Consider the following 26,313-nt stretch of genomic DNA (forward strand, 5'->3'; position numbering starts at 1 on the left):
ATTCAGATAAAAGAGGGTGGTGGTTTAGATGGTAGTGAAGGAGGTGGTGAGAAGTGGTCAGAGTCTGGGTGTGTTTTGAAGCTAAAGCCTGTAGGATTTGCTTATAGTTTAGATGTGGGACATGAAAGTAACACACTATGGTGGCTGCCACCCTCTTAGTCACATGGGCCAACTCTGGTGTGATGGTGGAGGGAATTACACGGGGATGAGTGCAGGCTGCAGGGATTGTTGGGGACCATCTTGGAGGCTGGACCACTGTGAGACGGTGGAGTGGGTGCTAGAGAGACCACCGCCAGTGTCCCCCGAAATGAGGTTTGAGAGTCAAAAGGACAGAGTTGGCCTACAGTCACCTGTCGGCCTGCACTTTGTTGCTGAATAATTTTTCTCATTGATTACTGAAATATTTGGAGTTATTATCCCATTTTAGATTACTAATATGCCACTCTTTTTTAGTTATCAAATTTAGAGATAGATTGTCCTTAAAATCTTTATCTCAAGACTCCATTTTCTACAATTCTAAGCTCGTTTCTCTTTTTACTATTCTGTGCTTTACCCTGGCCCATTTCTTAAGATCAAGAGTTTATCTGAAATGGCTTTAACAAGTAGTTTCATTCAAAATCTGCCCCTAAGGCACCTCTATCCCCACCCTAATAAACTCACCTTACAAACCCTCTCTGCCTCCCTCATCTGTCCTACCTTCCACCCACCCTGCCTTCTGCTTTCCTGTCCTCATTCCTGGTGTGGGGGCAAGAGTCTGTCCTCCCAGGACTTTGGCCTTCTGCCCCTCGGACCTTTACTGTTGGCATTTTGGCTCCTTTTTTTCCCATTGTTCACCAAGGGAGGAAATGACCTCCCGTTTTGAGCAAAAGAAAGAAATAAGTATGTCTCAGGGACTCATTTCTAGTAAAAAGGAGGATACTTTTAGAACAAAGGGCACAGCCAGCTTAAATGCAGAAAACAGAAAGAGAAATTAATCTTCAGAGCTTTGGGAGTCACAGACTTTGTGGCTAATGTGCTGCAAGAACTGGAGCCTTTTCCTCATCAGGAGTGGTGAGGCCCAGACAGGGGTCTCGCACCAGCCGTCATGGGCACAGGCGGGAGTCAAGGGTAAGGGTAAAACTGATTGATCATAAAAAGAGCTAGCCTTGATTGTCATTGTGTGCCAGAGAAGTTGCTGAGTTCTTTGCATGCCACACATCATTTTGTCTTAATGATATGACCAAGCTCAGAGAGGTTGAGTGACTTATTACAAGACACACTACTAGTCATTGACAACCTGAAACAGCAGCCCAGAAATAAGCTAGTTCAGCTTTGCCTGCCAATAATGAATACTTTTCATTCACCCCTTCAGCAAATTCAAATTCAAATTCGCCTCTGGGTCAACACTGTGGACCCTAACTGCTTTGCTTTTTAACTTACATGTGGTCAGCCTGGGAGCAGTAACAGATTGTGTTTGTGTTTGGAGAAGGACCAGTAAATGGCATCCTTCTTCTTCCCTGAGTTCAGACATAATTGAGTAGATACGGGAATCAGGTGAAGTTCAAAATACAGTTTTATTATTGATGAGGTAAAATCAGAGGATATGGCTCAATTTAGAGGCACAGTGGGACTCCCTAAATTACCTTCCCTGAAATCAGCTCTGCTCCCTCCTTTGTGAATGGACATACATCCAGAGCAAAGGTCAGTGCAAAAATGGGGAGCCCCCAGGGGGCCAAGCCCCACTTTATCTACCCTTCAGACTAATCCCTCCTCTGTGGGGGCATCCGAGGCAAGGAACAGCCTGGGAGCGTGCCTTGATGGAAAACCAAAGGAGAAAGCTCTGTGACCCCAACTTCGAGAGCAAAGGGACAGGGACGAAGAGTGAAGAAGTGGACTGGGCCCGCCCTGCAGGGACTTCATCTGTATCACAAGGGCAGAGGCAGGCTAATGTAGCACTGTAAAAAGAGTGTGACATTGTGAAATTTATATTTTTAGAAGATCACACGGGCTGTGATGGGGAGAAATTGGTGGAGGAGGGAGGACCAGACGCAGGGAGCAAGGACAGGGAGCTATTGGTGAGGGTGGAGGCCAGCAAGGGTCCTCTGCTCTCACCTCCTGCTCTTGGTTTCCTTGTGGAGACTGGGGCTCCTTAAGAGCCTTGCGAAGACCGCCATGCTCTGCCTTGCCCTTAGACCATGGTCTTAGTGCATGGTCTAACTGCCTTGCCCTTAGACCATGCACTCAGCATTGTGAGCTGAAGGCTGCTGTGAAAGGTATTTTCTCTTCAAGCTTCATTACCAGCATGCAAACTTCTTCCTTTTGGCATATGTAGAGTTTATGAATCAAAACGGCCATAAAGAGATTTGTCCTCCTCATCTCAAAGCTATAACCTATGTGCTGCTATTGCCAGGCTGGGAAGGTGTGATTGTTGCTAATGAGAGACCAAGCGGAAACCTGAGAAATGAGTGGGAATTAGTGAAATGGGAGGCTGGGTGGGAGAGGGTACTTGGAGGGAAGGAGATGAGGAGTGCTCTCGGCAGCCCCTACGAGTTGGAAACCAATCACCCCTCTTTCTCCTGGGATTCAGACCTGGCCCTGCACATGGTAAGCACAGTGTCAACTGGACTCACGCCCCTACTCTTAATCAGACAAGATTGCAGTGGGCCAGAAAGTGAGTGGGGCGGGAGAGCATGGAGCAGGGAGACAGACATTTTCAGAAGTTTGGCTGTGAAGGACAGGCAAGAGATAAAATGATAACCAGAGATGGGGCCCAGTTGAGAGAGAGTTTCTTTAAGTTTCTTCAAGATGGACTGGGCCTAGGCTTGTCTAAAGAGGGGTGGGAGGTCACAGACACAGAGAGGGACAACATCACTGGTGGCCAAAGTCCTCGTAGAGGAGTGCACATCCACCTGCTGGGTCAGCCTGCAGCTGGGGGACAGGCGGAACAGAAACAGGAAGGACCAGTGTGGTGCTAAACCATTGTAGATTTGGTGTCAGGAATCTGAGGGGGTTTCTTGGTGACTACTTATTTCTGTCAGGGAAGGAAGGCAAGAATATTTAAAAGATGACTATTATGAGGCTCTCTTTCAACTTTCCAAGTCTTCTCTAAGCATTTCTCTTGGTCAACCCATTCTTACTGGATTTATAAGTTTTTATTCACCATTTGGATATTCCTTTGCTAGACACCCTGTTAACTCACTCTAGAACTTTTTGCTTTATTTTTCTGTGCTAGGGTAAACTTCATAAAAATGGTAAGTTAGGCAGATTTTGAGAGGCTAGGCTGGATACCTAATACCACAGACAATGTCGCTTCTGTGTTGGACATGCATTCTAGATACAAACTAACTGTCTTATAAATGATATTTGGGAACATAGCTTTATAAAGTACCCTCCTTCCGTGATTTTAACTATTTCAGGAAATTGTAGAAGTTCAGTCTCCTTGGTATGTCAGCCTAGGGCAGTATGCCAAGAATAGCCAATGAGGTGACTCAGGCCAACAGACCTGGGCTTTCAGGTTTGCTGGGCCAGTGGCTTCTCCCAGCCTGGGGATCAGATGCTGCTGTCCTAGACACTTGATGGTCGAGATGTAATAAAAATACAGCAGTTCCAAGCAAGAAACTGGCAACTTTTCCTATTGAGCAAAGCAAACTTAGTGACCCAGTATGTGAACTGACTTCAACGCAGCCTCACCAGCATTCATTCTAGTGAGAAATCCTGTAAATGAGAGTCAGTAAATCTAATTCCACCATGGTCCTTCTGAAGCTTCTAAAGTAGAATCTCTCTCCCACACTCAACTCCAAAGAGCCAGGCAGCTACATAGATGCTTCTCCTTCACTTGTTTCTGGCTCCAGGGCTGAGCCTGGTGGAAGCCTGAGCTGGCCCTGAGCAACACCCAGGCTGTGCTCACAAAAATAATTCCACCCCAGGACCCTCCCTCCCCACACCCCTCCTTGTTCCATGGTGCTGATTCCACACAGAGACCTTGGACCTGCCAAGCACTAAGTTACTGTTCATTTGTTGTAAGCCACTGGTATTACAAAAAGGGACTCTCTCTGAATCTCTTCCATTGAAAAATTATTTCTCACTCCCCATTAGTGCCATAGTGCCCTATCAGACATTTTATGGCATGATGGTACATTTCTCCCACGATCACCCTATCAACATTGGGGAAAGAGAAAAGTCCTCCCCCTGTCTCTTCCCCGGCTCCTCTTTGCAGGGTGCTCCTGAACCCCTTGTGTGCCCAGAGGTAGTTTGGGGAAAGGCCAGGCTCACTTAACAGCTCTGCTGTGATGTGCAAAGATCTCAAAAAGGGGAAGATCAGTGATTATATGAAACACTTGAGTGCCTTCTCTCTAACCTCCTTCTCCAAGAAGGTGTCATAACCAATACATCAGGGCTTCAGCAGCTCTGTGATCATCCCCCGCCCCATCAGAAATCTGTGTAGAGTTAAAGCTAAATAGTGGGATGTATTTAATTAAAAGACAGATGCCAAAATAAGGTTGTGGTGGATGCTTTCTAATTGTGGTTTGTTAGATTTTAATTACTCCTCTTAAATTGTGAAAGTTAATCCAGGGCACATCTTTGCACATTCTTGTTCTTTTTAATCACAAAGAACATGTTCTCAGCTGCTGACAGGACGGGTCTCGTCATCTGTGCCAGCAACTTGATCTTACCCGACAGTGACTCAGCAACTTGCCGAATTCAATTAGCAGCTTTGTAGCTACTTACTCAGAACAGCTCTAGTAAAGTCTGTCTTCAGACACTGCAAACAGCCAGATCTCCCAACCCATGATCTGCTTGTAATCAGCAGTTATCACAGCCAGGGTGGAACAGAGCAGACACTGGGTGCCATGGTGGGTTGGAAACATGCTTCCCCTGGCTCCCAGCTTTTCATCTGTCTTTACCTGTGATTGACACAGAAGTATTTGGAGACCCACAGAATGGAGGAGCCAGAGATCTTAGCCACCATCTAGTCCACATAAGGGATGCTAGGTGCTTGCTCACGATTCCCCAAGGGGTCAGGAGGTAGGCTAACATCACAGGAACCCAAACCTCCCGACACTCCACATATTCCTCCTTCACTATGCTCCCCACATCTCTCACCCACAGCCACATCTTAGGAGGCAGGTATCGGGGTGTCCTGGAGAGGTCCCTGCAGGCTCTGCCCACACTAGCAGGGCAGGAGAGGTGGGCAAATCACACAACCCCTCTGGCTCTCGGTTTTCTCATTGTTACCACGGGAGTACCACTGTGTGAGAGAGTTTTGAGAAGTATGTAAGGTAGCACTTCATGAAAGTGCCCAAAACACAGTAGAAACTCGGTACCTGCAAGTCCCTTCAATCTTGATTTGAGGGCATTGAGGAAAAAGGAAGGAGAGACAAAGAGAGAGAATGAGTGTGTGTTGTATGAAAACATTATGAATCAAAGTCACTTCCACAAACACTGAAAAAGAAGGCCAGAGAGGATCCTGCTGTGAACATCAATTTATTCAGTTGATAACAAAGAGAAAAGGTGCCTCCTCTGGCATTTTCCATGAGGGACCAGAATGTATACCTACACCTCTACACCAGCTGGAGAGCTCTGCTCAGTATTTGCCAACAAGATATGTGGTCCCTGTGCAGTTTTGCTCCTTGGACACTTGCCTGCATTTTGTGAGTTTCTCTTTTCGTCTCAGGACTAGACCTGTATCTCTATACCTAGAAGCTAAGGTAAATGAGAAAATTCCATTGTAAAAATGATTAATTATAGCACAGAGCCATCAGGTCTTTTTTTTTTTTTTGCTGCCCATGACCTCCTTATGTTAACATGCACCTAAGTTGTGTGGCTTTGTCCTCTCTGTGGAAAAGGGAACAGCAGACGTGTCTTTTCTCTCTGCTCTGTTTTGATTTTTTTTCCATGGCCAGAGGTAACTGCAGGGAGTGATTCAGAAAACAAAACCAACCAGGATATATTTTCAATCAAGTACAATCAACACAGTGTTGCACAGACTGACTCACCAGCCAGTTCCCCACAGTTTTCATGAAAACCAGCAATCCGATTGAACCAGGACATGGTGATGCTGACGGAGGACCTGCTTAGCTGTCAGTCATGCACTTGGAGGTGCTCACAGACCAGGGGTACAGTGCTTAGCACCGGCACCTACTAAGTTTCCAGTTAATATTAATGCTCCTGTTTATTTTTCTTCTTAATAAATCTAGGGACACATTTTTATTTAACAGTATAAAAATGAAAGCTTAATGCATGCACATGGGGAATTCATATGGACAAGATAAATCCATGAAAATTCCCAGACAGTGAGTCAGTATTTGGTACATAAGACATTTTGGATGAAGGAAAAAATGAGGGGAGCAGCGTATTGGATTTCAGAAGTGAGGGCGGGTGGTTCACAAGTAGCTGAGGAAGAGCAACACACACATGGCAGGACAGTCCTCGGTAACTTGGAAACTCTGGGACACAGTGGGCACCCAGCCAACATGCACCTGCCCACTGTGTCCCAGAGTTTCCAAGTTATTCAGCTGACAGGCACCTGCCTAAAGCACTCCTGCACTGCTATACTTAATTCAGACTAGGCTGAGGCAGGATCCTGTGTTCTTCCTGAAGCAGGTTTTTCTATTTGAATGTCTTGGGTAGGAAAGGGGGAGGGTCAAAGGTTCTGAATCCTTCATTTCTTAATAAACAGCTTAAAATCAGTATCCCAAAATGCAACTTCAGGGTGGCTTTTCTTTTTAAGTAAACCTAGGAACACCCATTTTTCCTTTCTAGTTGTTTTCAAGGTCATCTATTTGTCTTAGGTGTTCTGCAATTTTATTACAATGTATGCAGACTTTTTTTCCTTTTATCTCATTTGGAACTTACTGTGCTTTCCTGAGTCCAAGGATTTCATCAATTCTGGAAATTTCTTAGCAATTATATTTTCAGATACTGCATCTTTTAGTTCCTTCTAAATTCTTCTTCTGGTCCTCATCTCATATCCTGTATTTCTCACCCTCTTGTAGTTCCCATTCCTGTACTGCTGCATTCTAAACCGTCCTTGGGTCTGTCTTCCAGTTTACTGATTCTCCACTCCTCTGTGTCTGATCTGTCCTGTAACCCTTCCATTCATTTTCAAACTATACTATATTTTTATCTCTATACTTTTTATGTAGGTCTTTTTCACATGTACTGTTTTTTTATATTGTTATTTCACATGGTTCTGTTATGTCTTTAAGTATTTTAAGCATGTTCAAATGTTTAAATTAGTATGTAATCATTTGAAACACTTTTTAGATTATTGTTGCATCTGAAATCCTTGGCATATTAATTCTTCTGTGTTTTACTTCTAATAACTCTAGCATATAATGGATTCTTTCGTCATGTGTTCTGTAATTTTTGACCATGAGGTTACTCACTGGTGTCTTTCCTGGGATGATCCCATGTAGCCAGCCTTCTCTCCGAGGCTGTTCTGAATTTTCTTCTGCGAGGTATCCTAGGTATCCTCGGGCCAGCACAATTCCAGGACCAATTTTACATTGATATCTCAGCTTAAGGGTCCGAGGTGCTGTATGCTTGGAACCCAAATCCACTTGCAACACAGACCTGGGATTTGGGTTCTCGGGGTAGATTCCATTTTTTTGTTCTCAGAATCAGGGAGAGGTTAGATTCCTTTTCTCCTCTCTGTGATATGTATATGTGTTATATTGAGGATGCAGCCCTTTAGGACACTGGTTTTGTGCAGGAATCTCAGTTCCAAGTTCTTGTTTCATGTGGACCAAAGCCTTTATCTTCTGGTATCATGTAGACATTAAAAAATAAACCCTAGAGGACAGCAACTGATGCTGCTTCTTACTCTAGGTAGCTGAGGCATGAGGTGCTCAGTGTTGCAATTTTTCTTTATTTTTCTCACCTGGGGTTTCCCTGGCTTTCATATTATCTACTCAGCTATCTACTTTTTGTTTTTAAATAGCCATGTTCTTATATGTATGTCAGCACATCTGGGTGTATGTAACAGTAGGATCTTTAGTTTGTCTTAATTCTGCCATCATTCTGGAACATTCTCACTACTATCTTATTCTGAGCTAATTGTCATACATGAGACAGATGTAGTAGGGAGAGAGACAGGCATACTCTTTGATCACCTGTTTCAGCAGTCTGTCCAAAACACACACTATGCCCAATTCTGCAGCCATTCCTTTGCCTAGTAAAAAAATTTAGCATGAAGTAAGGGAAGATGTTGGACCACACCTGTAGTTTCTTCAAGGCCTGGCAGTGTGTCACATTGCCCCTTAATCCAGCGACTGAGGTATCTTGACTCTTTGCCTTTGCAACTAATTAATGGATGGCCTTATTGAATTTTGCCTAAGCATTATACTAGACAGGATTTAACTTCAGAAAGTTGATTATTTTCTCCAGTACACCAGAAATATAAACTTGATATTTGTTATCAAGTAGGAAAATACCAAAAAGAGAACATTTCTTTTCACTGAGTTTCAAAATGGACAAGTACAACTCCGTAGTATTTGAAATGGTTTATTGAATCTGACTTTTACCTTATTAACACTTTCTTCCAAGTTGCTGACAATGCTTTGCTCACATGACTTCAGTTTTTTCCTAAGTGAGGAACTAGTTGAGATCAAATAGCATTACTTCTGTTTTACTGAGCACTAGAGGTCAACAGATTCATCCAAATAACAAAGATAGCCACACCACCAAAGGAGCTGTGTACTCACACCTACCCATCCCTCTGGCCCCTAACAAAACTGCTTTCTCATGGAAGTGCATTTCAGGGATATTCCATCAGGTTTCATCAAGGGAACAGCCTCATTAAATCTGCTGCTGCCTTGACATAGTGATATGGCCACTAATAGCAGACAGCGTCCCCAGCCCGGGATTAAAAGCATGGCTTTGGAGGCAGTTGGACACCTAAATTGGAATCTCACCCCTGTAACTTGCCACTTGAGTGACCTGGCAAGTCACTTTTAACCTCTCTGAGCTACAGTGCAAAATACAGGACATCCCATTATGACAGGATTCCAATGGGAAGTAAATGAGATATGCATGTAGATTTAGCTCGGCACCTCAGTGACATCATAAGTGACCCATAATTCATAGCCATTATTAATCTAAAGTTCCCTGTATGACATCTCACCTGAGAATCTTCTTTTAAAATATTATACTTGGGTAAGTTCTGCTTCCCTTAAGAACTATGGCCTTTTTCTCCTCTCAGGCAATGCCAGCCGTAGAATTGACTGGGCTTTCTTTCCTCTTTGGTTGCAAGTTCTAAGTCATGTTTCTAACCCCACTAGTTCAGCTCACAACCTGCAGATCTGTGTTCTGTTTTCCAGGTCTAACCTTGTCTTCATCAACCTTATATTATTCTGGCTTTCCCCCCCTGTTTTCTACTAACGCTGAGGATAAAATGAGGTACAGTCAAGTACATAGCATTTAATACACAATCCTTCCCTTTAAAGCACTTTTTCTTTCTCATTTCACCTTCACTTTGTTCATACTTCCTGTACTTTATCTACTAAGTAATATTTACTAATGAATTTATTTTTTCCTTTGTTGTGATAAGTGATTTCTAAAAACATCTGCAATTTACTTGGTAAATACTAATTGTTTACTGTGATATCTCTGTTTAAAAGCCATCGGTAGTGGCTTCAGTGGACTTTCACAAGCTGATCAGAGTGTTCCTAGGACAGGACGAGCAGCATCTAATGCCAAGGGAGCGAGTGCAGTCCCAGCCGGGTCGTAGTCTAGCTGTGGCCTTCACTAAAGCCACTTCATCTTTCTGCGTCTGTTCCTGACTCAGCCAAAGGAGGTGACAGCATCTGCCTCTCAGGATCACCACGTGGAGCATAACCAGCGAGATCATGTGGTTAGTTTTTCTTATTGTCACTGCCGTGTTCATAAAGTATCTTCAAAGTATATAGAAAGACTGTGTGATGGCAGTGCCAAAGCTTGCTTTAATGTTATCAATGTTTGGAATTTAAAAGTTGTTTTTTTTTTTAATATTTTATTTATTTATCTTTAGAGGAGAGAGGAAGGAAACATCAATGTATGGTTGCTTCTCGTGCATCCCCTGTTGGGAACTGGCCCCTGCCGGAACCTGGCCTGCAACCCAAGCATGTGCCCTGACTGGGAACCGAACTGCGATCGTGTGGTTCACAGGCCCATGCTCAATCCACTGAGCTACACCAGCCAAGGCTAAAAGTTGTTTTATATATTTAAAAATATATAAGTTGCACAGGGTTCCAGGACAAGTTTCTGTCAATGCAGTTTCCTTGTGTTAGCTCTCTCTCTTTTTTAAAAAATTGATTTTGGATAGAGTGAGGGAGAGAAACACCAATTTGATGTTCCGATTATTTACATAGTCACTGATTGAGTCTTATATGTGCCCTAACCAGGGAATGAACCACAACCTTGGCACATTGGGACAATGTTCTGACCAGCTGAGCCACCCGGCCAGGGCCCTGGTGTTAGCTCTTCAGGGGAAGAGGTTGTCAGTCATGTTCTTCTCTAAGTAGTCAAAGCGAATCCATTAGGAAGGAGCCGTAACTCTGGTCTGACTGTGAAGTAGTAAGTCATTCCAGCAACTTCTGAGTTGAAGACCGTGTGATGTTTTCTTCTCAAATGCTGTTTGGACCTCATTTTTTTTAAAGACTTCTTAAAAGATCAACAATAAGCCACATCAGAAAGTGCATTTTATTACTTTTTGCTATGTGTTCTTATAACACATATGGAATATTATTCAATTAGATAATTTCCTCACCAATTTTAGCCCTAAATGTTGTTTGGCCATTTGCACAATTAAAATCTCTCTTTTATCATGATAAATTTAAATAGTCATTTGTAATTACAAAGTGTTTAAAAAAACCTACTAATTCTCAATAACACAACGAGGCGATTATAACTCCCCCCATAAAACAGGGACACTGAGGCCCAGAGCGCTGAGGGAGCCGTCCTGAGTCACTCGTCTTGTGAAGGGGTTTCTATGGCAAGACTCCACTTTCCGATCTCCTCAGGCTGCCTGCTCTCTGCTGCGTCTTGCTGCCTGTACACTCCGTGGGAGCAAGGATTTCTCTTTAGTTAGAAGAATGTGTTCTTCCAAATGAGCTCCAACCATACTTGGAGCAAATTTCATTTGGATTTGTCAGTTTTGGGACAAATATAGACAAACCATTGCTTCTCTGAGCTTTGCTTTTTCCTACTGCGGTGGTTTTTAAATTGGGTTTTTCAGAGGCCTGAGTATTCTGAGGAGCAGCTGGGGGAGGGGCGCCATGGGCAGGAAGTCAAGGCCAGTGGGTGGGATCCTTGTGCCCTCTCCTACTGAAGCAGCTTTGCTTGGCTGTGTGTACTGTGTAATTTAAAGGGAGCAAATGGGAAAGGTGTCACATGGAAGAGAGATCGGGAACCTGTTGCTTAAAAAAAAGACCTACTATGGGTGTCCAACATTGTGGCACCTCTGGGCCACACAGGAAGAACAAGAGTTGCCTTGGGCCACACATTAAATACACAAACACTAACAAAAACTGATGAGCAGAAAATAGGTTTTAAGTAACTATGTTGGGCTGCATTCATAACCATCCTGGGCCACAGGTTGGGCACCCCTTAAACCATGAAACCCTCAGGTGATGGTGCTGACAGTAACTAACTTAGGATGAGCTTGCAAAGGCTTCACCTGCATGACATGCAGAATTGTTTTCTCCATGTTATACTTGAGGAAATGAAGACCTAGAGAAGGTGAGCAACCTGACCAAGATCATATAGCTCAGAGGAGGAAAAATGAGGATTTGAGCTCAGATCATAGGCCTTGAACCATGCCATTCCCTCCACCAGGAACTCTTCCCACCGCCTCCCCGCTCACCTTTTACCTTGCTAATTCCTTCCCCCTGTGGGTCTCAGCTCACTGACACCTGCGCGGGGAACCTTCTCTGACCTGCCCATCTAAGTAAATTGCCCTTGTGTGCACCCTCATGGCTCCTTGTACTTCTTCAAACTTTTTAGCACAGTTGCAGTTTACATTTCCTTATAATTCTTTCATTAATGCCTGTCTCATGTGCTAGACTGTGAGCTTCATGAAGTCAGGTTGTTTTGTTTTGTTTTGTTTTGTTTTGTTTTCTTCCACCATTAGGTTTTCAGTACCTAGCAGAATATGTAGCAGGTAGATGTTTGTTGAATGAATGAATGAATGAATGAATGGAATGTGTGATGGACAGAAGGCTATCTAATCTCAGAGGCAGTGATATTTAAACATTGCATGTGCTACTTCCAAGGTCCCTTCCCACTCTGACCACCAATGGTCTTGGGAGTGCCCAGCAGAGGCCATCGTGCTGTTTTGTTGCTGGTAGTGAGTTGAGGAGTGTGAAGGGCTGTCATAGGGGAGAAGGACTGGCATGAAACAAGGAGAAACACAGGAAGCACTCAATGTAAAAGGAAACTCCTTCCCAGCCTGGAATGGCCCCAGAAGTAATCTAACATAAGTCTTTGTAGAAACAACTCAAGCATGGACCAGAAAATCTTTAGGGTCCCTTATTGTGGATTTATTGATTCCATAAACTATGTTGCTTACATAGTGAATTCTTAATCAAGATATCACTGCAGTATTCCAGCCTAGAATGTTATAAATCACGGAAACTCATCCCACCCGTCCCTATTTTGTCTGTCCATCTCTCTCTCTCTCTCTCTCTCTCGCTATTCGTCAAGAGATAGTGCTATTAGACCCAGAGAGTTCCTCCTCAAAAGCATTTGCAAAATAATGATGTTGTTGGAAATATAAAATTTCTCTTTAATAATATGTAATTCCTTCATAATTAACTAGATACTGAGTCTTTCTTTAAGTAACTAGTCTATTCCATCCATGACTTGGTAAAGAGATAACAGCTGTACAACATAATGCCATCATGTGCAATTCTACTCATGAGTAATGGGGTTGAGGGCAGATACAGCAGACTTCTTGGTTGGGCGACTGGTTGGTACCAGTATCAGCACCATAATATTTCTGTAGCCCTCTGTTATGTTGGGAGGAATGAGATTTAGAGTTAACTGAGGGCTAGCCTCTAGATGCAGTGAAGCTATCTAGACTCTGTTGTTTTAGATAATTGCTTAATGATGGATTTTCAGTTGAGGCTTCTTAGAACCAGGCAGGCGTGTAAGGCCCTCCTCTGTGAGTCCACCCCACCCCACAGCCTTCTGCCCACCATTTCTGTATTCTATCCTCCAGACACCCACACCAGCCACTCCGAACTACTCCCCTCTCCTTCAGCCTGTCCAGGTGTGCTCAGTGTCTGCCTGTGCCTGTGCAGAAATGACCTTCCCCCTCTATCACTTATCCAAGATCCAAATTTATGTCTCACACTCTCAGCCCCAGTTCAACTGGCACATCTGTGAGACTGTTGTGGTCTCTCCTGTACTCGCCGTGATAAGAGCTGACTTCCTGATATAATCGTACACAACCCTCTCCACCCAATCACACGTCCTGTGGACAGCCCCTCACTGAACAGACACTCAGCAGCTCTTTGTTGAAATGGAAGAGGAAAAAACCTACAATGACAGCCCCCACCGCCAGTACTACTTACGCCACTTTGCCAGCTCCAATGGACCACATGCCCTTCCCCGCCAAAATCCTGCTCACACTGTAAGATCTAGAACTACTCTCATCTCCCTTACCAGTCTGTTTTGACTGATAAGTTATTTACAGTCTTTGTAATTTGTTTAATATTTAGCATTAGTAGCTTTGTCCTGTTAGCTATCTCCTCATGTATGAAGGCCTTAACCCCCAAACGGTGATAATCCACTCTAATCCTTGTTTGGGTTATTTTTGGATACCGCTTCCCTCACACCGCCACTGTTCTGTGCACAGAGTAGCCGCTTCGTGAATGTTTATGTGTTGATCAAGCAAATTATATCCCTGTTTTGTGTCGCTCACAAGGTCTACCTCAGCACAGAGTAAATAATTGCTGATGAATTGATTGAGTTGGAAAATGTGGCACTTCACCTACCAGAGATCTGCTGCTGTGGCCGGGCTCCTGCACCACAGCATCAGTGTGCTGCAGGACGGCCTAGCATGAGAGTCAGCTCTGTTGGCTTTGGCTTGGTCCACTAAGCAGGGAGAAAAATAAAATTTCTTACAAATTTTTTACACAACCAAAAAGCGCAGAGCTTTGAAAATCTGTGCAAAATGAAACATGATACTTCAAGTCTTAGAAATGTCAGAGGGTGGTTGGGAAGATAATGGAATAGTTGAAAATGATGTTTCAAATTTGGCCAAACCCTGTTGTAGCACTCTGAGTGAGAGGGTCTTAAAGAATGACTTGCACAAACTGCGGGTCAGCTGAGTCGCTAGGTTCTGAACCAAGGAGATGTTCTGTCTGGGGAGGGTGGGCACCGGCCACTCCACTCCCTGCAGCAGCCCTGCCCCGTGCATGTCAGTGACCTGGTGGGGTTTAGTCGTTGCTCTTTTGTGTTGGTCTGTTTTTATTATACATGTGAGTTCCCAACTTTCAAATCCAGTAATAGTCAACAAGGTTTTTGGGTCAACTGTCCTCAAATTATTTTTATGGTTAATACATAACAAAATTTACCATCTTAACCATTTTAAGCATACAGTTCAGTGGCACTAGGTACCCTCACTTTGTGGGGCAACCATCCCCACCCTCCATCTCCAGGACTTTTTCACCTTCCCACACAGACGCTCTGTGCCCGGTACATACTGACTCCCTGACCCGGCCCCCAGCCCCTGGCAACTCGCTGCCTACCTTCTATCTCTATGACTCTTACTGCTCTGGGAACATCCTGTAAGTGGAACTATGTAATGTTTGACCTTTTGTGTCTGGCCTATTTCACTTAATAAATGTCTCCAAGTTTTCTCCATGTTGTAGCATTATATTGGTAATCCATTTTTACAGTTGAGGAAGTTGAAGTTCAGATAATTTTTTGAAGGTCATTCAAGTCTTTCTGTGTGGCCCAAAGTAGAGGCTCTGTAATCTTTAGGTATATAAATAATAGTACCAATTGTTAACTGTAAGCCTGTACTATGTTTAACACTTCTTTTCATCCAGTCCCTCCAGAATCCTGTGAATTTATTATTTGTATCTTAGGATGAGAACGGGGATCAAAGAATAAGAAGTAGCCCAGCACCCATAGCTGGGAAGGGGCAGTGCAAGCCGAGGCTGCATCCGGTGCCTCTCTGGAAGAGAGCCTGTTAGAAGATTTCCCCAGGGCCATTATCTTCATATACACGTGCAGGCAGAGACTAGGAACACTGGCCCCAGTCTCCAGGAGGCAAGAACATGAACCCTTTCCTTCTGAGGTGCTTGGCATGCGACCCCAACTCAGAAGTATCAGGAAAAGTTACTGGGATTGATGGGAATAGAACCTAGGGTGCTCAGAAACTTCCCTGAGGACTCGGCCAGGGTCTGATGTAAAACGTGTGTCTACAAGGGGCTCTGGAGTTGCCAGTGTTCTGGTGACCAAGAGCTGGGCCAAGTGCAGGGAGCGGTTTTGAAAGTAAGATTGTTGAGCTGCACCCAGCAAGTGTCTCTTTGCACAGCTCTGGCTCTCCCTTCATCAAGGCCTGGACTGGAGTTGTCTTTCCCAAGGTGCTGTCAAGGAGCCATCTGGTTCGGTTTCTTGTGACTGACTCCAAGGAACAGAAATCCCTCTGGGAAGAAATCACAGCCGCAGCAGCCACAGCGAATAGCAACTCGGATGTTCCCGCTGTGAAGGGGGGGATCCCCCCCCGACACCAGGGTGCATCAGGCCTAAGACAGACCATTCCGAGAATGAGAAGGCAAACCTCTTAGTTTCAGAGAGTATGTGTTTGCCGGGGGTGGGGGAGAGCCATGGGGAATGAAGGTAGTTTGATGGATAGGGGCTGAAAGGTGTCCAGGGTGGCTGTCACAACTGAGAACAAGCCTTCTCCTGGTTGGCTTTCTTAGTGGGCCCCACCAAGCTGTAATCCACTCTCGTTAAGCCTACTCACTTCCCTCTTTTATCATTGATGCATCTTGTATCTGTGCTTTAGGCTGTCGGAAAATTCCCCCAGATCAGGGTTCCCTTCTCCGTCATCCATGCAGGCTCCGCAAGTGATGGCTGAGTGGCTGGCTCATTCCTGCAGAGGGGCATGTACTGTAGGATTTCTGTCCTCTCAGCTGATGCTTGGGGTGTTAGAGCTGGAAGGAGCCTTGGAGCCCAATTAGCCCAGCCCTCTCATGGGTGAGGTTAAATGACCAGCCCAAAGTCACACAGGCTTTGCTGTGGCTTAGACAAGAACCTGAGTCCCTGCCTCCCAGGCCTGTTATTTCCGTACGTTAACATTAAATGGAAAGTGGTATAGAGTCATTGGACCCTAGGTATGGCAGAATTTCATTCTCTCCTCTTTTCTTTTTTTTCAAATACAGGGAAGGTGAAGGGGGCGAAATGATTTGCTTAGTTTCCAGGCCACTTGTTTAAGTCATGCCCAGTTCTAAAGCCCAGTCCATCTCTGCCCCTGACTTCCATTGCTCGGTTCACTTTCCCAGCCAAAGCTGTGTCCATGCTCCCGGGGAGGGATGTGTGTCCTGCCCCAGCCTCAGGTCAGATGCCAGGCCCATTAGGGGAAGTTAAAAAAAACTCAGGAAATACAAGTGCCCCTTCCCCCAAAGTGTCATTCCTCTCTCAGTAAGCCCTATGAGTAAAAAGGAGAAAGAGGACACAAACTGGTAGGTACTGAGAACCCACGCTGGGCAGCCAGGCTCTGTGTCAGCATTCTGCGGAGATCCCTCACTCGACAGCACAGGCCCTAGGAAGCCCACATCCTCACCACCACTCAGGGCTACCTGAATGGCCAGGGTCACGTGGAGGGCACGGGCCGGAGGGGGTACTGCAGCCGGGGCCCCAGGATTTCTGCATGCTCTTTCCATACGTTTATAAGGATGGCAGGTTTAGCCTTTATTTTACCCTAAAAGTAATTTTCAGTGTTTTAACTTACATCTAAGTCTAATTTCAGTCAAAATAATAACCATGTATCCCCAAAAGTTTGAAAAGTTGGTCAAGAACATGGTATTGGTGTGTGTAGAGAATTCGTCCTCCAGAAGAATGATTCCCTCCCAGCAGTCCGCCCACAACACCCCTATCAAGTCTCTTCCTTCTTATTTGGTGATTTATTCGTCTCTATTTTATATTTCAACTTATAAATGATATTCATGTCCTTTAAAATACTGCTGTCTATTGTTTATATAACTGTTCTCATTTTGTAGTTAGCAATGTGAAAATTGTGTAGGTATCATAGGTGGGGATGAAATGCATCATAATTTTCCTCATTAAAATTAATGGAATTTTTTTTTTAAGAAAAAAAGGAACACAGGTCCTGCTAGCTGCAAAGCCTGCCCCACCCCCCACCCCCCCACCCCACTCTACCATGCCTCATCTCCTTCTGCATTTTCCGGATGGCCGTGAGTAAGTGGTTCCCTCCCTCATCCTTCTCCTTCACCTTGTTCCTCTTGCCTGACTGCAGCCCTGACGGTGAAAGCATCACAGGTCTTACCCTCCTGATGGTGCACAGGGCACCGGCCTTGTGAGGCTTCGTACTGAGCCGCATTCTACAGACAGTTTAGGAGTGAGCCGGGGCATCCAGCCTTCAGTGCTCTGAGAATGGGTCCTCCCCTTCTTTCTCTCCCGTTGAGGAGTCCCTGTGTGCGTAGGTGGCATGGGCAGTGACTACTGGGTGTAGATGGTCTATTCCGGGAGTTGTCCAGTGCACCATCCAAAAACATGAAGTAGCTGCTCTGGCCACAGATGGAAAGGCAGACCATTGTGCATGTTTCAGGAGCTGGGTTTTGGCTGCATCCCCTGGAAGGGTTTTATTTTGACTTCAGAGCCTGCATGGTTGCCAGGGTGAACCAAGTAGTCATATAATAGAAGTATCCAACCCTCGCCACCACTGTAACCCATTGTTCCTTCTTTCCAGTGAGACTTTCCAAAGCCCTGAGTCCCTTCAGAAAGTCTCTCATTGGCACACTGTGAACTGGAGAGCAGCAATTTTTGGATTGTTGTTAATTTTATCACTTAGGAAAATTATTGCTTGGGGAAATAGGAAAGACCTAGGACAGGATCCCTTGTAACATCTAAAATGTTGGCAATCCTTTACTAATCCAGACTTGACTATACGCAGCCCTTAAACATCCTCTTCTTTAGGACTAAGGTTCAGGCTTTGGTAGGAGGAGGCATTAAGCACAACCCCTGCCTGCTGCCATGCCCGCCCTCCATCCCTGCTCTCGCCTGTGCCCACACGGGCTGCCCCTCCGACCCTGGCTCTCTGTCACTGCGTGAGTTAGCTGGGCACGCACAGGATGGCAGCGGGTGGCTGTTGATGATCACACTCAAGCAGGGAACGGGATCCAAGTGGAAGTAGATTTCAGAAGAAGCCGGGGGCAAGTATCCAGTTTCCTGAGCCAGGCTGAATCTCTCCAAGTGAGAGCTGATAGGACAGCAGGAGAGGTGGGGGTGGGCAGAGCGGTGCACAGTGGCCTCACTTGTACCCAGCTGTTCACAGGCGAACAGGGGCTGTCTTGTCCTGTTTTCTCCTCATTAAAGGTAAGCTCCTCGTGGGCAGGATGAGCCAAATCCTTTTTGTGGTCTCTGCAGTGCCCGGCACTGTGCTGGACAAATAACACCACACAAGTGCTCGTGGGAAAGTACCAGAGGGAAAAGGCGTTGGCGGAAGCAGCACACCTCAGGAGCACATGAGGTTGGAGTGTGCGTGGCTGACCTCACTGCAAGCAGCCGCACAAGCCCACGCCCTGTCATGACTGACGGGAAGGGGGAGAGGCCTCCGACCGGGGAGCGTCGTCGCTGCTCTAGCCCCGAGTGTGAGCTGCCTGGTTCTGGGTGTTCAGCTCAGTGCCTGGAGCTTGCTGTTTGTTGAATGACTAAAGGAACTAGTGACAGTTGAAGCCCTGGAAACTCAAACACTCAAATCTCTGTTAAAAATTCAAGCCTTTGCCATTGACCAACTTGTTTCAGCCAATATCCCAAAGTAATGAAATTCTAACACTGGGAAAAAAGGAGACGTCTTTTCAAACTCATTATAATGAAATTTGACCTCTCATACTCAGTATGATTATTCTCATTTACTTTGCCTATGAATAGAAGCTGTGAAATACATTTTTTAAAAAAACTTGTATTTGCCTTTAAAAACCCCTGGTTGTCATGCATACTGTTGTCTCCTTCAGGGACGGTTTCTCGTCCTGAAGGTTGTGCCCCAAGGCCTCTGGCAGGTGCGTGCTGCCCAGCCGCTGGGGGAGGACAGGAGCCCTTCCCCTTCCTGCCAGCTGCTGGGCTGCCCAGCTACCTTTCAGGCCCTGTGGGCAGGAGGGACTGTATTGAAGTGCCCTGTTCCAAGTGCTTCCCACTCTGTGCCACAGTTAAGCCTCGTCTCCAGCTTGTGCCCTCTCCATTAGCCAAAGGGCTTGGTCGATCTCTTTCTGAACAGAACAGTTAAAAGAGGCTGTGTCCTCAGTAGTGTGGGAACCTTGCCACTTCCTAGGGGAGGTTGGGGAGGAAGGAGGAGACCAGAGCTGAGGAGCGTGGTGGCGCAGTCGAGTGTTGCAGCTGGAAGCCGAGCTCTGAAACCTGATTGCCTCGTGTTTTTCTAAAGTGAGGGGGAATTCACATAATGTAAAATGAACCATGTTTGAAGTGTACAGTTCGACCGCACTCAGGACGTTCACAGCGCTGTGCAGCCACTGCCACTCTCTGGTTCCAAAGCATTTCCATCATCTCCAAAGAAAACCCCACCCACATCAAACAGGTTTTCCCCGTTCTCTCCTCCCCCAGCCCCTAACGACCTACAATTTCCTTTTTATTTCTGTGAATTTCCCTGTTCTGGACATTTCCTATAAATGGAGTCACGTACAATGTGTGACGTGTTCTGACTGGCTCCTTGCACTTAACCTGTTGTGAGGCCCGCCCGCATTGCAGCGCGTGTCAGCACTTCCTTGCTGTGACCGAAGGCGTCCCACCGCCAGAGCCACTGTCCAGCTGCACCGGTTTTGTTTATCCATCCACTGACGGACATGTCCGCCTTGTGGCTGCTGTGACCAGTGCCGCTAGGAAAATTCTTGTACAGTGTTCACTTGAACTCCTGCGTTCAGTGCTTTTGGTGTACACCAGGAGCGGAATCTCAAGGTCACATGCTAGCTCTATGTTTAACTTTTTAAGGAACCACCAAACTGTTTCCCACAGGGGGTGCGTCATTTTACATTCCCACTGGATCGCCTCATTTCGAACGCAGCCCTGCCACTTACGAGCTGCACAACCTTAGGCAGGTGTCTTCTGCCCTCTGCGCTTGCGTTTCCTCATCTGTTTAACAAGGACCGTGATGTATCTACCTAGTGAGTTAACGTGCGAAGGGCTTAGAACAGCACGTGGTACGTAATAAGCTGCGCGACGTCTGCTGCTGCCACTGTTATTGAGGGACAGTGTGGTCACGGCAGATGAAAGATTGAGAAGTTTTTGGACTGAAAGAGGCTGCATGGATGGCATAAAAGAATCACAAGACACATGGGGTTGGGCACTGAGGGAGTCCCTTCCTTTGAGGAACTCGTCTCCTTACCCGTGGTGAATCGCGGGCCTCAGCTCTGTGGCCCCGGGTCTCAGTGGGCGGAGAGCTGCTCTGGAACAGGGCGTCCTGCGTCTCCCCCCACCACCAGCTTCAGTGCCGCTCCTTCAGGTCTGCAGCGAGCAAAAGAGGACGGAAGCATGTGAATGCTACAAACAGAAACTTCTAGAAAACAAATAAAAGAGTCTTTCTCTCCTTTCAGTGGTGTTCAGAAAAGCCAAACCTGGTTGATTTTCAGTTGAATCCACTGATTTATCACCAAATATTATGCCGATACTATTCTCTGAATGTATAAAATTAATCCATATGTTTATGGATTCATTTACACCCAAATCATCAAAATGTTTCTAAAAGCTGTTTGAATCCCAAGAATCCTTTTAGGAACTTTCTTTGAAACACTTAGAAACAAGAAGGTAATTTTTCCCCCTTCATCTTTGGTTGGAAATCTCATCTTGTACAGTGGCCATATTACCAACTTTATATCTAAGAATGAACCGATGGAAAAATATACAACAGTTGCCACAATGGTACCTCACACTCATATAGCACTTTATAATTTGTACTGTCAGTTTCCAAACAGGTCTCCAACAGTTTGGAAAGGCTGATGGGGCAAGTGCTGTTGTCTGCCAGCAGAGAAGACACTGAGACCCGGGACAGGTGTGTCGTAGCCTAGAAGTAGAGTGGCCCATACTGGAGCTCTGGGCTGCTGTGGACTCCTAACGGCTTCCGTGTGGCCAGCTTGGTGTGGCAGTGCCCTTCCCTGCAGGAAAGCATCTTCGCAACTTTGCACGGTCACTAGGACGCTGACCATCTGGGCCTCTCATTCTAGCAAACTCTGGAAGAGGCTGTAACGGAGCAAATTAGGGAAGCTCGGGCAGGAGGCAACTCTTCACTGATCTGGTATATTTTATTTAGCCAAGGGGTCTGGCACTGAAACAGGCAGGAGAGAGGAGAGGCAGCCCCTCTGAGAGCAAATCTAGACAGTATCAGCAGTTCTGGAAGCAAAGTTTCTGGACCCAGGTGGCAATGATAGGGACCTGTGGGTCTTCCAGTGGGGTGTGGGAGGGGCCCAGGAGGGAACCCACCAGAAGTCCATTTGTCCAGAGGTCTGGCATTACTGAAGACCCAGCAGTGCCTTGCCTGCCAGAGAGCATGTGGTCAGGCTGACAACTGGCTGGTGGCATCCAGTGGGATCTGCCCAGATCCGCTGGGTTTGCCGTGGTTCCTCATCTGCAGTGAGAAGGGCGTGGGCTGGCTCTCCTGCAGCTGGGCTGGAAAAGAGGAATGTGTGTGGCTGTGAAGAACAAACAAAAGCACCCAGAAAGGGCAGGGTCAGACCCTGGCCACACAGCCAGGAAGGCAGCTCCGAGAGAGGCCCTGAGTGCTTTCTGATGAGATCTTGCTCACTGGTATTTCTTAACAACTGTCATGCAAATGGAAGGCATTGCTGCTGCCATGTCAAAATGTTCCAGAATCATCCAGCTGTTCACAAAATTTAACTCACCACCTCCAGGTAAAGCAGAGGATTAAGGTGATTGTCTGCATGGCACAGAAATGATACATGGTCTGTACAACACAGTTGTCTGTGTGCTTCCCACAGCCCGTGGGACTGCTGAGTTATCACAGCAGGCCTCAGCTTTTGGGTCGGCCACTCTCCCTGGGGCCAGTCTTGGGCCTTGAGGGGTCTGCAGTGTGCCTTCTAAACATGGTTATTTCCTAGGACATGAGGATGGTGCAGGGATGCTGGTGTTGGGCCCTCACCTTCTCTGTTTGTCAGAATCCCCTGGGGAGCCTCGGAAAAGCCCAGGAGCCCAGGGGCACCTCCTACCTGCTGCATCCTCAGATTTGTGGGAAGCTTCCTTCCCAGCAGATGTGCATGCATCTGGTGCAGTGGGAGCCAACGATACCCTACCCACCCCTTCCCCCTGTAACTGTAAAAGAAGCAGGCTGTTAGCGGGGGTCAAGGCTCTGCCATGCCATCTTGCCAAGCCCTGGGGCTTGTCCTCGGTTGTCCACTGGGGTTGGGAGATCCGGTCAGAGCTGGCAGTACTTTTCCTGCAGGTGGCAGTCATGTGTCCCTCACGCACCTACCTTTCTCTTTTATGCTCTAGGACACACAAGACTAGCCATTGCTACCGCATCACCTACCGCCACATGGAGCGGACCCTGTCCCAGAGGGAGGTAAGGCGCATCCACCAGGCCGTGCAGGAGGCTGCTGTGCAGCTGCTGGCCGTCGAGGGCAGGTTTTGATGGCAAGCGGAACCCAGGCTGTGGCCCTCCCTTCTCTTGGATTTGCTGAAGAGGAAGAAGGATACTGTTGGTGGACTGGAGCATTGCTCACCTTTTGATAAAAGGGTCAGTTTTGAGACTTTGAGAAAATAAAGGATTGCTCTTTAGAAACCGTAGACACGGCATTTGTCTTTTATTTTGGAAAAGGGATAAAAAGGAGCAGTAATGTGAGAGTTTCCTCTTTTCCTTTTCAATGCTTGGCCCATTGGTGCCCAATGTGATTAATTGGTCCCTGGGTTCCATTAAAGTGTAAACACCAGACACAGTTTCTTGCTTGACTGGCTCCCCCACCCATGTAACGAGTGAAGCCTCACACAGGGGCATCAGAAACTGCAGACACTGGAAGCTTCTTTGAATCGGCTTCTGTTCCTTTCTTCCCTCTCTTCCTTTTCTGTTCTGCAAAGGGCAGGCTTCAAACAGGGCACTAAGGAAATGCCAGGGCTGCCCTCAAAAGTGAAGGAGTTGCATCCCTGAGGGGGTGAGGTATTTACTCGCTTTTCATAAACCTGAGCTTGGAGTCAGGCCTCTGGCCCTAGGGCTCGAGCTTAACTGCCTTCTGCCCCACTGGAGAGGAAAGGGGGCAAAGAGAGCTGCCCCAGAGGCCCGCCGACACACAGAGACCAGCTCCTGAAGCCCCCTGAGAGTTTGGCTTCCCAACGGGAGGCCTCCACATCTGCAGGCAGCCTTTAAGGAAGAGTATGGAGCTTTGATGTGTCCCCTTTCTGTCCCAGGCACTTTGTAGTCTGCCTGCTTCACTTCTGACCAGTTCTGATGATCAGTGCTCACTCCCTGGCCAGTGCTGGAGGCTGGTGGGGGCTGCGAGTGCTGGGATGAATATTTGATGAGGGTGGCCATTAGCAGCCAGCAGCATGGGGGCAGGGGGGCGCTGCTTCCAAAGGGAAGGAATGAGCTTTAATGTCATTTTAGTGTGTTCTTCATTTGGACTTTACCCTTCAATTATCAAGGGAATTAAGGAAGCTGTACCCCATGCCTGAATCCAAACCGCTCCCCAGGGTTTGGGGCCCACTGGGTGTAATCCCTCCACTGGTGGGATTGGGGGCGGGGTGTCTGAGTGGGAATGCACACGTCATTAGTAATGTCTTCTGCAGCATTTGCTGCCTCAGCAGACCATGTCTGTTCCAGGCCTGGGCTGCATTTCCAGGGACCCCTTGGTCCCTAAGACCATTAGACTTTCACTAATACTCTAACAGAATGAGCTAGGTGGGTAGCACCCAGGAGCCATGGCAGCACCCCATGGCCCACGTTTGCTCTCAGCAAACGTTTGTCAAATGCTACGCTTGTGCCAAGCCCTGCACGCCAGGGCCAGGGGAGGGCTGCCATTCAGGAGGGTTCGCAGAGGGATTTCTTGAGCTGTCCTCTCAACACTCCATGACATAGAATCAGCTGTTATCTACACTTTACAAATGAAGCAACTGAGCCTACAAAAGTCACGGGATTTGACCAGGACCATAACTAAGAGGTGGCGGACCTCACCCTTGGCCTGCTTCCTCCAGATTTACTACTTCGGTCTAAGTGGACGTTGGCTGCCTGTACGTCTGCACCTCACTCTGCTCCTTTGGGCCTTTGTCTTCCTTCCATATGTACTCTAACTGGGGGGCTTGCACAGATGCCCCCCACCCCTGGTCCTCTGTGGCTGCTGGCACTCAGGCTGACCAGGGAGCCCAGGAGACATCCAGCTCTTGACTTCTTTGTGCTGTTCCCACAGGAGAATAAATAATGGAAAAGGGAAAAAATGAGAAAGGCAATTTAATCCATGAGATAATCGGCACTTTGCAGTTCAAGAACGTCCAATCCCACCTGCAGTAGAGCATGGTGACTAACGGCAGCCTCGGCACCGTGACCCCGCAGAAGGCGCAGTCCCCTCCACGTAGAGTGGGAGTAAGAACAGAGCCTGGCCCGGCGGCTGGTCATGAGGACAGAGTGAGACATCACATGTGCTACGCTTGGCAGGGAACCCAGAACCTAACGAGCCAGCAGGAAGGGACGGCTGCCCTGATTGCCACTCAGGTGGGGAAAGGCAGAAGCGTGCAGCATGAGACCTGGAACACGTCCAGGAGAGCAGCTGCACCCCCCTCCTTGTCGAACGTGGGCACACCAGTGCGCAGGGACAAAATGACTTACTGAGGACACAGCTAAATGCTGTAGATCCGGACCTACAACCAGAGGGACAGGGGTGGGGGCGGTGCAGAGCTGTTTCCGTAGCCTCACTCTGACTAAGGCACCCTGTCTGTCCGCCTCGGGCCCACTCAGGCTGCTCACTCGTAAGGTAGGGACGGGTCAGGCTGAGGTTGCAGCTGTGTGCTGGAGCTGAGGACCAAGGACCCTTCCAGCACCTGTGTTACCTGCCCCTGTGACCAGGCCAGTCACGATGCCAGCCAGACCGAGGTCAGTAGGCACTGGCTACTCTGATGACATAGCAATAAATTCAGTGATCAGCTGTAGCCTCAAGGATGGTGTGGGGGGGCCCTGTCACACTGGCTCCTGTGCTGGCCCTCCAGCTCGTCAGTCCTAGAGCCGGCCAGTGTGGCCCACCACTGGCCCATGGTGGACCAGCAATCAAGACATGAAAAGGAGACCAAACCCTTCAACACCGGGAACCAGTGAGCGAACTCAAAAGAGTATGTGGCAACCTCAAAATCCCCACACAGCGGGCTTTGCCTACCCAGACACCTCAGTGGGCACTTCAGTCCTCTGTTCCCACGCCAGGAGTTCTCCAGCCTCCACATTGACCACGATCGCTCCACACTTAGCAGCTGCTAGCCAGGACCATCTGCTCTCTTGCCATCCATGGGTCACATGCAGGCAGACCTCACAGATATTTCAGATCTTGGTTCATCTCCAGACCACAATACAGCGAATATAGCAACAAAGTGACTCACAGGAATATTTGCTTTCCCAGTGTATATAAAAATTACATTTATACTATACTGTAGTCTAATAAGTGTATAGTAGCATATGTCTAAAAAACAAAGTGCATACCTCAATTTAAAAATATTTTGCTAAAAACTGCTGCCAATCATCTGCACCTTCTGGGCATCACAGCCTTTTTGCTGGTGGAGGGTCTGGGTCAACATTGGTGAAAAGTCAGTATCTGCCACGAGCAGCGAAGTGAAGTGCGAGGATAGTGGTGCTGATGCTCACGGGGTCCCAGACACCGCACCCCTCGTTCATTCAGCCCTTGAGAGTGGGCGCTGCTGCCCTACCAGCAACAGATGGAGCGGGAGAGGGCAGACCAGGGCAGCCCTCCCGGAGCTCACATCCGTCATCTCATCGAATCCTCAACCCACCCTGGGGCTGGTGCTGTTATTACGGCTGAAGGAGATGTTTCCAAGTAAAAACTGGAGGAAATCCTTTTGATTCCAAACCTGTACTTTTTTTTTCTTTTTTAATCTGTCATTTTTTTCTGATCTTAATTTTTTAAATTTTAATTGTTGTCCAAGGACAGTTTT

The 26,313-nt window shown here is 47.0% G+C and overlaps 1 protein-coding gene across 4 annotated transcripts in view; it reads left to right on the top strand.

Moving 5' to 3' along the window:
• FARS2 (phenylalanyl-tRNA synthetase 2, mitochondrial) overlaps positions 1-22,959 on the top strand; it is a 557,835-nt gene extending 534,876 nt beyond the window's left edge. For all 4 annotated transcript variants that reach the window (XM_037045359.1, XM_037045361.1, XM_037045358.1 and 1 more), the window contains exon 7: positions 22,666-22,959. In XM_037045359.1, the coding sequence (XP_036901254.1) occupies positions 22,666-22,804 (139 nt within the window). In that variant the 3' untranslated portion in view covers positions 22,805-22,959. The remainder of the gene's footprint in view (positions 1-22,665) is intronic.
• Positions 22,960-26,313: the final 3,354 nt, after the last annotated feature.

The sequence above is a fragment of the Sturnira hondurensis genome, unplaced genomic scaffold (assembly GCF_014824575.4).
Source record: "Sturnira hondurensis isolate 20B ecotype Veracruz unplaced genomic scaffold, ASM1482457v3 Scaffold0004271, whole genome shotgun sequence".
In the NCBI taxonomy this organism is placed as follows: Eukaryota; Metazoa; Chordata; class Mammalia; order Chiroptera; family Phyllostomidae; genus Sturnira; species Sturnira hondurensis.